This window comes from Monopterus albus, unplaced genomic scaffold, assembly GCF_001952655.1.
Source record: "Monopterus albus unplaced genomic scaffold, M_albus_1.0 scaffold3.1, whole genome shotgun sequence".
In the NCBI taxonomy this organism is placed as follows: Eukaryota; Metazoa; Chordata; class Actinopteri; order Synbranchiformes; family Synbranchidae; genus Monopterus; species Monopterus albus.
Window position 1 is genome coordinate 3,546,911 of NW_018127883.1, and position 13,561 is coordinate 3,560,471.

The 13,561-nt window shown below is 43.3% G+C and overlaps 2 protein-coding genes across 3 annotated transcripts in view; both read right to left on the bottom strand.

Annotated features, from left to right (window-relative positions):
• The window catches only part of lrpprc (leucine-rich pentatricopeptide repeat containing), a 52,221-nt gene extending 41,745 nt beyond the window's left edge, over window positions 1–10,476 (bottom strand). The window contains exons 1-11 of the mRNA XM_020599981.1: window positions 10,229–10,476; window positions 8,844–9,046; window positions 8,322–8,444; window positions 7,891–8,012; window positions 7,716–7,774; window positions 7,402–7,488; window positions 7,163–7,289; window positions 6,751–6,895; window positions 6,351–6,505; window positions 6,121–6,226; window positions 5,808–5,915 (exon numbers count right to left, since the gene is read on the bottom strand). Coding sequence (XP_020455637.1) covers window positions 5,808–5,915; window positions 6,121–6,226; window positions 6,351–6,505; window positions 6,751–6,895; window positions 7,163–7,289; window positions 7,402–7,488; window positions 7,716–7,774; window positions 7,891–8,012; window positions 8,322–8,444; window positions 8,844–9,046; window positions 10,229–10,434 — 1,441 coding nt within the window. The 5' untranslated portion in view covers window positions 10,435–10,476. The remainder of the gene's footprint in view (window positions 1–5,807; window positions 5,916–6,120; window positions 6,227–6,350; window positions 6,506–6,750; window positions 6,896–7,162; window positions 7,290–7,401; window positions 7,489–7,715; window positions 7,775–7,890; window positions 8,013–8,321; window positions 8,445–8,843; window positions 9,047–10,228) is intronic.
• Window positions 10,477–11,018: 542 nt separating this feature from the next.
• znhit2 (zinc finger, HIT-type containing 2) lies at window positions 11,019–13,326 on the bottom strand. Of its 2 annotated transcripts, none has more exons than XM_020596953.1 (2): window positions 13,218–13,326; window positions 11,019–12,958 (listed from the first exon to the last, which is right to left on the bottom strand). In XM_020596953.1, the coding sequence occupies exons 1-2, from the start codon at window positions 13,293–13,295 to the stop codon at window positions 11,186–11,188; spliced, it is 1,851 nt and encodes a 616-aa protein (XP_020452609.1). In that variant the 5' UTR covers window positions 13,296–13,326; the 3' UTR covers window positions 11,019–11,185. The 2 variants fall into 2 exon arrangements, with proteins under 2 accessions (XP_020452609.1, XP_020452618.1); XM_020596962.1 differs by lacking the exon at window positions 13,218–13,326 and adding an exon at window positions 13,140–13,213.
• Between the last annotated feature and the right edge of the window lie 235 nt (window positions 13,327–13,561).

The window sequence follows — 13,561 nt, forward strand, 5'->3', positions numbered from 1 at the left end:
CGGTCAATTTTGACCGGGAACACTAAAGTAAGGGGCAGGAGGTGAACAGAACCAGAGTTAATTAGGAACAATTTTAACATTTGGTTCGATAGTCAAAACTAAAAATCAGGACAATAGTTTGAGCGAACCAACATTTGTTTGTCTATTTTAATCCAATCACATGCTGCACTTTTACAGATGCTCATGTTTTCCTCCATTCCCTCTCCAGCCTGGAGCTGTGTAAGCACTGTTTAAACATGGGTCTAGGAAATGAGCTGGCACATACTTTCTCTCACCCCTCCAATTATATGACCAGGCACCCCCATACACACACACACACACACACACACACACACACCCTCCATCAACAAAATGCTAATGGCTGCTCCACTCTCTTCTTAGGATTGGTGGATACATAAACGCGCACTCGGCCTGAAGTGGACTCTTGCACCATCACCCTGCTCTCCAGCAGTGCCCCGAGGTCCTGCCCCAGGGAAGGAGGCCAAAACAGCCACATGCATATGGAACAGCCGCTCACACACACTCAAAACGCCTGCGTGTCTGTAACTGTTAGGAGCATGCCCACAAAGAACGTGGGCCCCAAATCACACGGCCCGTTTTGTGTGTGTGTGTGTGTGTGTGTGTGTGTGTGTGTGTGTTCATTCTTAGTGTGTGTTGCTCTGCGGTTTTAGCACATAAATATCAGTGCATCTATATCCCATATATGGCTGCATCCAGCATACCAACACACCTGGCTAAAGTGCATCCTAGAGTCGACACACCTCAAGAGGCTGTGAACTTATTCTCTACTCAGGTTCTGAAACACACACATAAACACACAGCTCTGTGTTTCTGCATCCTCTTGGGACATGTGTGCTCACCTGGCAGTCTCCCTTTAGCTGAATAAAAGATGAGTCCTGGGCTTTTATATGCCATTAAAACCCGCGGCTAGGGCTACACTATCCCAGGTAGAGCTACCTGAACCTCTCCATCCATCCAGCTGCCCTTCCCCTCCAAACATATCATTCATTCATCTGCCCCTCTCACTCTCCATATACCCTGCTTTCAAAAGAGTAAACAAGCGATCTTCCGCTTACTTCTCAATGGAGGATCCACCCGTCCATTCTTACCCCCTAATCCCTCTTATCTGGTTGTTTTTTATGAAAGAAAAGAGGGAGCACCTGTTTTCCTCCTGAATAATCCATAGTCACTTCCACAGTGAGCCAGACAGACATAGGTGAATGGAGAGCTGGATGTACAAATACATAAGCCGGCCTTTTCTCATACACTTTCCAGATTCTGCACAAGCTTTCATGATCATCAGCACTTCTCAATAGTCCAACATGCATTTTTGTGCATTTTTTTTTTCTGCAAGTCAGGTCTGTGACCAAAGGCTTTTAACCCTGTGAATCCCAGGCTGTTTCTGCTCGTTCTCCTTGCCGTTATTCACAGGTTTACTATAAAGTAACTGCCTGTCTTAGCAAAGCGGTAACAAGCTGTTTGCCTGTGAGTGGTACTATTCATGCTGTACAAAAACTTTTCTGAACAAAGTTGTACATGTACCATACTGCTAGCCTGCAGCCAGTTAGCTTAGTTTAGCACAAAGGCTGGAAACAGGAAGAAATAGTGAGCTTGGCAATCAATGCGCCTACTGTACCAGCACCTCCTTTCTTCTTCTTCTTCTTTCCCATTAGGGGTCGCCACAGCGAATCATCTGTTTCCACCTAACTCTATCCTCGGCATCCTCTACTCTCACCCCAATTAACTTCATGTCCTCTTTTAGCACATCCATATATCTCCTCTTTGGCCTTCCTCTTGACCTCTTGCCTGGCAGCTCCATCTCCAACATCCTTCTACCAATATAACCACTATCCCTCCTCTGCACATGTCCAAACCATCCCAATCTGGCCTCTCTGACCTTGTCCCCAAAACAGCCAACCTGAGCTGTCCCTCTGATGTGCTCATTCCTAATCCTGTCCATCCTGGTCACTCCTAAAGAGAACCTCAACATCCTCATCTCTGCTACCTCCATCTCTGCCTCTTGTCTTTTCCTCACTGCTACAGTCTCTAACCCATACAGCATAGCTGGTCTCACTACTGTCTTGTACACCTTTCCTTGGATTCTTGCTGACACTCTTCTGTCACACAACACTCCTGACACCTTTCTCCACCCACTCCAACCCGCCTGCACTCGCCTCTTCCTCTTCTTTCCAGAGCAGACATCCACCTTTCCAGGTGTTCCTCCACCTGCTCTCTGCTCTCACTACAGATCACAATGTCATCCGCAAACATAATTGTCCATGGAGATTCCTGTCTGACCTCATCTGTCAACCTGTCCACCACCATAGCAAACAAGAAGGGACTCAAAGCCGATCCTTGATGTAGCCCCACCTTGAACTCCTCTGTCTGACCTACAGCACATCTCACTACTGTCATACTCCTCTCATACATATCCTGAAACAGCACTTCCAAAGCTCGGTAATAAACACTGTTGATTCTGTTCAAAAAGTGTTTAAAAAAAAAAAAGGCTTTGCAGAATGGTGACGACAAGACTGCAGGATGTACTGTAGTAGCACAATGCAACAATGTTTGTGGTGTTACATGACTTAGTTATAACAGTGTCTGTAGTTTCATATAAATGCTGAAAAGACAACTACACCTGAAGATTTGAAATTAAATGACAGAAACAGTGAAGGTACAGGTAAACACAAAATAACGCAATATTATGTTGTTACATTTGTGATTCCTCCTCTAGGTGTTTTTATCGTTTCACTCCCTAATCTTCATGTGCATCCCTTTTCGCGTTCTCCTATGTCTGAACAGCATAAAAATATATAAATATTCAGGAGGGAGGTGGACTGAGAAGAGTAGAGGCTGGTGAGGATCAAGTCTGACATCCCAAGGAAGCAGGATGTATCAAAATAGAGTGTTAAACATGGAAGTGGTCACAAGATATCATCATCAGATTCATGTCTTCAGGTTAACTGTCACAGACGAGAAGTGAAGATGGAAAAAAAGAGGAAAAGAGGAGTGGAGCAAACCGGCCACTGTCATTTCCTCCCATCCTTGGACATGAGTACCTGTCACTTCTCCTTTTCTTTCTTCAACACCATCTGTCTCTCCACCTCTCTGTGACTGTGACTGTTTGCTACAAGGCAATTGTGGGCTGCCATTTGAAAACGGAAGAGCACACAAGAAAATTAACATTTTAAGACTGGCTAGTTTCATTTTTTTCCTTTTAATTAAGGTGATGCTTGGCTCTTATCCAACAAATTAATTAGGCTTAGGTTAGAAAGAGTTCATGAAGAACTAAAACACAGATTGCTGTGACAGTGCTTCTTTAATGCAGCCCACTCTCTCTGACACATAGGGATGCATAAAAAAAAAAAGAAAGGGTCAAGGATGAGGTCATACAGAGTCAGGTGTAGGGAGCAGCCAGGAAGGAAAACAGGCCAGACAAGGGAGCCTTTACATCTTTCATTACCCAAAACACACAAGGTCAGAAATACTCCCTCCCTCTGCACTCCTTCCTCTTTCACTCTTCCTCCATCCACCATATCAGAAGTGATAAGAGCGTGCCGCATCGCAAGTACTGTAATGACAAGCGGTGACTAGCTGGCGGCAGGTGGGAAGTACAGCCCAGCATATGCTTCCGCTAAACCCGCCAAATCCACACCTCATCAAAATGCAAAGGCATTTTTCCCCCCTCGCCTTTGCTTATTCCTCACCATCCCTCCCCTGTTTGCTCTCCTCCCATTCCATAGCTCTGGCCTCTCTGCCCGCTAGTGACACCTGTGGACAAAAAGTGACACGGCGCTTAATATTTCATGGGCTGTGCACAGTGGGGCGCATAATCCAAAGTGAATTCCCTCAGAGCACTTGCATTTACATGAAATCAAGTCACTCTGCATCAGTCACATCACCTGCACTGACCCCCAAAAAAGGCCCCATCCTCACAAACAGACACGTGTGTGCACGCACTCATGCACACACACACACCTCCAGCAGTCAATGAGTGTGAGAGGGAGAGCGGGAAAAAGAGAGAGGGGGCAAAAAGAGACTGCATCATTCATGAGTGTTAAGGCCAACGCTGTTGGAAATGAGCGATTGTGTGAGCAAAAGTTTCTCCACCTTCTTTCCTTCTACGCTGTGATAGCTAAATGGAGGCGTTCTGATGTATTTGTGTGGCTTTGAGACCGAGTGGTTAGAGAATGTAAGAGCATGCATCTATATGCGTGTGTGTGGTTGTGCATGTTTAAACTCATGTCTACTCCTCTTCTTCAACCCAGGCACTGAGGCATCTCACCATTCACACTGAGAATCTGTCTTGACCGCACAAAGATGTCAATCTGCAGCATCGCCACACTGGTCTGACCAGTTTCTCCTCCCTGCCAGCTCAAATGCTGTCAATTAACTAACATGGCAAAAAAGACATAATTTATTAATTGCTGTAAAAACCCCAAAGAGAGAGCCAGAGCTCAGCACAAATAAAGCACTTAAAAGCCAAGCCACTGCTGAACACATTTGACAGGGTACATTCACTAATGACTTGTGAATTCTGACAAGCCTCCAAACGCCGGCTCTCTGTCACGGAGACGATTTCCACCACAAGCCCATCGCAAAACAAGAGAAAGAAAATAACAGCTTAATTCAGCAGAGACCGAAATATTCCCTTAAAATGCACCTGCTGAGCCATTAAACTATCTTAAATAGCAGATGGATAAAAAACCTCAAGACATCAAAAGCAGTTTTCCAGTGAGTGTCAGACAGATGTGAAACAGTGAATGCAGACTCAACTCAGGAGGAGCAGGTATTTGCCTGACCTGTACATAATTTGTGCTCTCACTGTCAAACTACTGAACAAAGAATGTGATTTAAATGACGCCAACAATGATGAAAAATGAAATGGTTTGACAATTCGGTTCGGAAAGCAAATGAATTTCTAAAGAGTTATTCTTGCTCTTGATACATTCTTACACATTATTCATCATCATTTGGTCTAGCAACATCAGCCAGTCAATGCGTTGGGAAACCTGGAACTTTAGTGCAAAAGAAGTGCAGGAGGTTCTGCACAGCTGACAGTGTCAGCTATATGACATTCACGTCTGAGCTCACTTTCTGAAAGTCAGTGTGTCGGGAGCACATCAGTTGAGAGCGGCAGACATGGGAGGCAGGGACCTCTTCTAAACTTGCAATCTGCTCCAAGAGCTCTCCAGAGAGACCTCTGTGTGTGTGTGTGTGTGTGTGTGTGTGTGTGTGTGTATGAATGTGCATAGTTCATCTCTTCTCACTCTAAATCTCTCACATAGGGATCAGACATCCTTGTCCTTGACTGCCCCAGCCCAGTGAAATCTGTCCCAGTTGGACCACTCTGTGGGGCATTAATATTTCAAGGAAACCCTCCTTTTAAAAGCTCTTTTTGGTACGCAAAACAGAAGAAGTCAAAATCCCCTGTATTCACACACAAAAATAGCACATGTGCTCATAAACTACCATGCTCAACAAACAAAAAAACTGTATATCAGACTGGATGCAAACAACTTGTAAGCACATTTCCCCCCCCCCTTGGGACCCAACCACCCATTAGATTCACATACACATGAGATTATTCACAGGAGGCTGGATTGGCTCCAACAACAAACTTATCATAACAACTTTCGACACTCAATTTAAAGATCTACTAACATCTACTGTTTGATAGCAACATCCCTTATTATGCTGCAACAAAACTCAACAAAAGACCAAAAGAAAACACCAGAAAAAAAAATCAGCACCTTTAGTCTAGATATCAATTAAAATACTTTGTATTTGTGTGTTTGCATTTGTACCAGCTGTGTTGTTCTCTTTCATACGCTGAGTCAGAAGGGGCCAGAAGTAGTGTGGTTTTATGGGTAAGCCTTGCTCCTTCAAAATCTTCATCAGCTCTAAAGACATACCTGCAAAAAAAGTATAATTCACTCTAAAGACTTGCTGTGGTTTAATATAATTTGCATTTAGACACTGAACAAGCAGTTAATCCTTTAATATTGTTTTTGCAATACATCAAATAAATATCAACAGTTGAGTGCATGTAAGCAGATCGAAAGATTTTTACTCTAACATGATTAGTGTGTGTTTCATAGTGCTGAATGAAAGCTGTACCAGTCTTCCTGGCTTCTAGAGCACAGTACAGAGCAAAGCTGAGTGGTGCTGTGTGCAGATTAGACTCCTGGAGATATCTGCAGTAGTGGCTGATCTTCTCCACCGCCTGAAGTGTAAACACACAGAAATTTAAAACAAAAAATTCAACTTAACCATTTTAATTAATCCTCTACATACACATGCAATAAGATTGGGCTAAGGTAGCAGTGAGTGAAATGTTTGCCATGTACCACGTCCATGTTGACACAGTGTCTGAGGAAGAAGTTGCCCAGGCTGGGGGGATTGTTGAAGCTGTCAGATTGCAGTAGGTGGAAACTCTTCAGGACAACAAAAGCTGTATCCTCATGGCCCTGGGTGATGAGGTGCAGACACAGGTTCATGGCATCTACAAGAAGACAAACAAATGAGGATTCTTGTCAGCCCCGTAACACCACCAGTAGGATTACAAACACAGCCAATAAGATAGCAGTTTAATAAACCAGCTGTCTGGTTGTTTAGCCTCTCAGTTTTATGGCCATTTAATGCTAATGTTTAAACAGACGCACAACAGTACTTAATCTTTTTGACTGATATTTGGCTACTGAAGACTACAGTGCAAGGGAAAAACACAAGACAAGTGTGCATGTGTACCTGGACTGTAACCCCTCTCGTGCCTCAAGTGCCCAACAAGTTCTGGGACGTGCTGCTGGTGCCCGGCCCTTGCCAGAGTGTAGATCACCCGCAAGAACTCCTGGTCCATTAAACTGCTGTCTGCAGCCTCTGCTTCCTCCAGAGTCTGAAAGAGAAAGAGAGATGAGTGTGGGTTTGGAAGGGAGGGACAGAGAAGAGGGAGGAAGGGAAAATAGGGAGAAAGACATTTTGAGAAGAGGAAGGAGGGGGATTATAACAAGAAACAGAAGAAAAGGAGTAGGAACAAAAGAGAGATTGGGAGGGGGCAAAAATAAGAGATGAGAGGAGTAGTTGGAAAACTATTTATTAGAGACACAAATATAAAATATGCATCAGCATTGTCTTGTCAGCCAGCGTAATAAAACAAACACACCTTCTTCAGACCATCCAGGTCTCCTTTTTCAGCGTAGACGTTAAGCAATGACACATAAGTGTCAGAACCCGGTTCAATTCCTGCTCCCCGCATCACAGACAGGATGTTCTTAGCACTCTCGATGTCGCTGCGCAACAATAACAATGACAGTGTGTTTAAAACCTAATTACTCCAACAATGACACTCATTAGGTGCAATTAAATACCGAGTATTAAAAGAACAAAACCAGTGACACTCACCCTGCACGAGCATGGCCTGTCAGCAGGGAGCTGAAAACAGCTTCGGTGATGGGTAAATCTTTGCTCTTCATGAAACCCAATATGGTACTGGGAAGGCAGAGGATGTGGTTAAAATGGGGGGGAAAACAGATTAATATTTCAAAAGACACATGTTAGGTATTGACACCGTGGCCAACAGGTGTGGAAAATAAATCAAGCAAAATACTGTATTTCATAACACACAAGTCTATTATATACCCAACAGGGATGTGTTTTACAATCATGTATCCAGTACAAGGTGTCAGAGCTCCCCATGAGAACATGAGTTTGCTCACCTGGCTCCCTGTATGTCTCCATTTTGGCAGTAGGCTGCAATAAGTCTCTGGTAGGTAACCTGGGCAAAAAAAAATAAAATAAGAAACACAAATAATCAGTTACAATACACTGTGAATCTCAACCAAAATCCTCACAGGGACATCTGACTGTGTTGTGGTTGATGGGTTCACTTACTCTGTTGGGCTGGATGTTGGCTGCTTCCATCTTGGCCAGGAAGTCAGTGGGAGAGAACTTGAACTCATTCTGCAGGTAAACCTTCAGCAAGGCATTGTAGTGACTAACATCATACTGTGCACCTGTGGAGGATAATGTGCAAATCTAAAACACTAACAGTATACAGCGATTCCTCTACAAAGACATCACAGTCTAAATACTTTACAAAGCTACTGGAATTCTCATAAACCTCATGTAACGCAAGATCAAATACATGATTATGATTCTAATCATTCTAAACAGTCACTTTTAGCATAACTTTCCCAAGATAAACCAAAGTCAGAATATTTGAAACCATGCTTGAATGCTTCTCACTTCAGCAGTAGCAAGCAGCAAGACATTATTTTATATAATGTGATGGTTAGGTTTCTGCCTTCAGTGCAGCCCCTTACCCAGCTCCTGCACTTTCTCCCAAATATGATGTGCCAGCTCAGTGCGTTCCTCCAGAGGCACCTCGGGCAACAGAGACCCACAGCTACGCAGCAGCAACAAGGCCTGGTTACCACTGGGATAACCTGCAAACAGACAGGAACATGAGGTGAGGATGGATGGACAGAGAGAGAAAGAAAACAAAACAAAAGTCTTCAGTTTAGTCCAGATTCTAAGAACTTCTTAGATGAGACACAAAGCATCATAAAGAACCTCAAGAAAACATGGATAGCTACATGTTTTAGGACACTGCCACAGTTGCAACTGTCCCATCACTTGCTGCTAAAGGATGATAACACCTGAGGGTAAAGTTGCCGCAAACTTTTTCACACCAATAAACTAGAAACCACTGCCAACTTTGCCTGATTGGTTTGTCTCTCACAGTGATCAAATGGCCTCCAGCAATAATTTGGATGGACTATCAGCAGTGTGACTACTACCTCTGACATCCATTCATCTCCCTGACTGTTGTTCAGTCTACCTACCTGTCCTGCAGAAATTATGGAAGATCTGGAGCAGCAAGGTCTTGGTAATGCGACCAGTCCTCCTCACAGAGCTGTCCAGCTTGGTCAGAGCCCAGTCAAACTGCTGTGACTGTTTGGACTGCACTGCAACACTGGCTTCATCCTTCAGGTCTGTGGCCACAGCATAGCTACGCAGACACCCGACTGCATATGGCCATACACGACTGTTCAGGATTAAACAATGAAAGTAGAAAGAAGAGAGACAGAGAGTAGAAAAGATGCAAAAGCATGAAAGAGAGTATGATCATTTGGAAAAGGGGAGAGGAAGTGGAGGAGACAGGATAGAGACAACATAAACAACAATCAAAATGATGTGCAGAAAAATAAATACACAGGCAGGTGACAAAGGAAAACCCAACACAAGGTGTTGGGCCACCATGTGCCACCAGAACAGCTTCAGCGCACCTTGGCATTGACTCTACAGGTCTATAAACTCTACTAGAGAGATGAACAACACTCTTCCTACACAAATTCCCTCATTTGGTGTTTTGATGATGGTGGAAGAGACGCCGTCTAACACATCGCTCCAAAATCTGCCATAGGTGTTCAACTGGGTTGAGATCTGGTGACTGTGAAGGCCATAGCATGTGATTCACATCATTTTCATACTCATCAAAACATTCAGTGACCCCTCGTACCCTCCACCCCACCTCAGAGGGTCAAGAGGACCCAAACCATGTCAGCATCTGAATTTGTTGTTTTACCACTCAGTTATTCAAGCTTTTACTTAAATTTGTCACCTGTCTGCAGCTCTGTATGTTTTACCAACTCAAGGGCCCAGCTCAGTTGTTTCAAGAGCTATGACCTTGGAAAAAAAGCCACAGCAGAATAAATGTTACCTACTATCTGGCATCTTTAACATCACTTTAGGCCTGCTACCACTAGTTAGTACTTCCAGTGATAAAATGATCATCACTGAATTTGACCAGAGCATCTACTATAGCAACAACAATGAAGATGTAGCCTAAGTGCTAATTTTCAATGATGGGCCTCTTGCTAAGGGCTAGCATACGATTTAAGCTACTATACATATAAAGGGACAGCTACATTGTCATTACGAAATCACTTTATATTCTACATTAAGAGATAACCGTTAAACTGCAAGCATGGATGAACAGCTCAACATTATACAACTTCTGATCATCAACTTATGTAAAACAGAGGCCATGTATATTTCACCTAATGCTACAGTTTAGTCTCGCTACGTAAAGACACGTCGCAACTTATTCTAGCCACATAGATTAATAGAGTACATCTACCACTGTCATAGCGTGTCATTGAATATCAATGACATCCCTACTTCACGCGTGGATCACAGCTGAACCGGCTAACAGGCTGCGTGATACCTGGACACATTTTCCGAAGCACGACTGATCTGTCGGGAACAAACTCCGGTTCTTCTGCCGGCAAGAGCTCCGCTGTAGAGCCGACTGAACAGCGGTCCGTTTCTTTTAGTTCCGGCGTTCAGAAGCAAACCCGAAGGCGAAAATTTGAGTAACCGTGCAGATCTCAAGAGCGCAGCCATGTTTTCTGTCGCAGCGTGGAAGGGCATACGCACCACGTGACCGGCCAACGCAAGCACCGCGAGAACGACTACGCGAGTTAGAAGAAATACTCATCTTTCATACTTTAAATCGCCAATACTACAGCTCCAAATAGTTGAGAAGTACATTACATTTATTGTAAAGTTGCAGCAATAAATAATATATTAACAGGCCCTTCATACTGCACGTTGTGGCCTCTGGTCACTGGAGACCTGGGTCGAAATGTAGGTTAAGGTCTTTTATTGTTTAAATTTGTATTGTGCTCATTTGTTGTCTAGTCTTGTTTAATCAAATTGCTTCAGGTTTTCATGTTTCAAGTAATTAAGACAGAAACCTACAGGCACAATAATATTAATCATTATAGATATACTCTAAGACTGCAACCAACAATTTTCATTATCAATATACCCAACAACTTTAAAAACATGTTTATAAAATGTAATAAAAATTCCAGAAAATTAGAGTTTTAATTATTCCCCCAAACCCAAATGAGCATAATATTATTTCTGGCTTTGTCTGACAAACAGTCAGACCCTCTTCTTTTGAGTTTACTATCACAGAAAATTGGGAATCTAGCAAATAAAATATTAACTTTTCATTTATATCACAAAGCTCATCCAAATGACAGTGTTTAACAGTATAATAAGAGCAAACAAGCCATGACCTAGTGATTGATTTTCACAGTGAGAAGATAATTTAGGCATAGATATTTATTACATCATTATCTTGCTACAAACATCAACATGTTCAAGAAAGACTTTATTGGCTCAGTTCTTCAATTAACTTAATATTCCCCTTCCTCTTCCCTTTCTTCAACTTCTCTTCAACTACAGTCTTTGCTTTCTCCATGGTCTTCCTCACACTGTTTCTTCTGCTGTGTTCATTCCATAACTCAATAGCTAGTCCACAAACTTGATGCACATTGTCCAACACCCAGGCTTGAAAGAATTCACACTTCTTGCTTGCCAGGAAGTACATTTTTCTCCTTACCCCTTCCTCTCCATCTTTAGACAGAGCTGTTCTGGCCTGTGAGAGCATTGACCGAAGCTGACTCAAGGCTGCTAGACAGTATCCTGTAGTATCCTTTCTGTCTTTGCCCGTCATGATGTGAGCCACGGCTTCCACCGCCCTAACTGGGGCCAGTGGATCCTCCTTGTCGAGGTACCCTCCGCCCAAAATGAGAGTTTCTCCACAGTCTAAGGCCTCTTGGACCGTGTTAAAAACCCTGCTTGAGTTTAGTGCCTCAGAAAGAGCGAGAATCATGTCACAGAACTCAATCAGTGAATCAGTGTCACCATTAAACAGGCACAGGGTGAAGGTGTAGCCAAAAAGTACATTGACCAAACCATAACACACCAGGGGAGATGGATTTGCACATAAAGAGCTCAACTTTGGAATTTTTGCTGAAACAGGAGGCACGGTGGGAACTGTTGAACTCAAGCCCTTGCTTGTTTCCTTTGTCTTTCCACTTTTAATCTTTCTCAATTTTGAAGTTGCTTTGCCCTGTTTGTGAATTACAACTTGTGAAGTCTTGGCTTTATCATCATCCAGTGTGGTTGATATGGTTTCTCTCTCCAGTTTAATCACTTCCTCCACCAGTGCTCTCCCTCCCTCCTCATGTTCTTCCCACCATGGCTTCCACAAGGGAACCAGCCCACCAAGAGCTCCACCCTTCATCAAATCCATAAACGTCTCTCTCTCTTTGCAGTTGAGAAGCTCCCACAGCTCCTCTTCTGAAAGTTTGTCAATATCCAGCCCTGAGAGCCGATCAGCCAAGTCAAGCTCTCCTTCTGCATTATCGCTGTTCTCATCTATGTCTCCAGGCAGCAGCTTACTTCCTCCAATCTCTTCAAGTTTTCTCAAAACAGCTTCAATCTCTGTTGCACTCCCTTCTCCAGACTGCTGGAGCTCTGCTAACCTGGACAGGAGCTCCAGAGTTTGCACTTTCTCTGTTACATTTTCATCCCCTTTATCTGTGTTATCTGACACAATGCCCTCTTCTTTTAACAACCTTTCCAGCCCCCCATCTGTCCTTTCTGCCTTTTGTTTGAGTCCCACAAGAATCTCCTTCATTTTCTTTCTCCCCTCACTTTCTGTTTTCCCCATATCCTTTAGCTCCTGAAGAACAGACTCCTTGTAAAACTCTTCAGAACACACAGAGTGATGTGGGCTCTGGTAACAAGCCAAGCCACAGTAATGCAGGTTACACCGAGGACAGGTGTAGCGTGAGGGTTTAGATTTACACAACATGCAGACTGCGCTCCCCCTGGAGTTACTCCCATCCTCGGTAGCCTGCTCGTTTGGTGTCTTGGCTGGCCTGAGATACTCCTCTTGTTCAAATACTGCTCCCCTGGACGGAAGCAGAATCCCATCTCTGGTCACTGTGTCTGCCTCCGCGTCAGTCCACTCCTCCTTCGGACCGATGTCTGTCAGAAGACTCTTCACAGACGTAGGGAGTCTCCGTCTAATTAATGGATTCATTAGCGGTTGAATTGAGCGCAATGCACAATGTTGCAGCAGAGGAAGCGGGATCTGCGTACAAAACAAGTAACTTAAGAGTTTAACAAATGAAAATTATGTTATTACGATGCATGAAACCATTTATGTTACTGTCACAAAATTTGATAGTTTGAAGTACTAACGTTAGCTACAAACAAAGGGGATTTACGTAGCGTTACATCTATGAACTGATTTCAGATTACTTTAAACTCACCAAGAATAATTAGCAAAATTAAATAACAACGATTCCTTCAGTATCCATATTTTACACAAAAAAAAACAGTTCACTTACTTCACAGTATTCGCACAAACACGAACCTATTACGTTTTCTGTCCCATACAACTGTGTCGCCTTTTGATGACGTGACATCTTTGACTTAAAGCCGCAGTTTTTCTGTAGCCTACTCATATACAGTCAATGAGCCTACAACAGGATTGGAACAACGACCCTTCCGATAAGATGGATGAGTTTGGTAACACATAACATTATATAGATTATTGTGATAATTTTAAAACAAACTGCTCATTTCGATAATATAACAAAGTAATTAAGCCTATCCCAGTTCCCCTAGAACGACGATTCAGCAGCCATTACTACACTCTATTTACAGTGAGGAACAGAAGTATTTGAACACC

Excerpts from the sequence above, each read along its gene's own strand:
- znhit2 (XM_020596953.1), bottom strand. The coding sequence starts at position 13,295 with ATGTCACGTCATCAAAAGGCGACACAGTTGTATGGGACAGAAAACGTA. Across the intron at positions 12,959-13,217 it reads GTTTGTGCGAATACTGTGAA|ATCCCGCTTCCTCTGCTGCA; the intron begins GTAAGTGAACTG and ends TTTTGTACGCAG.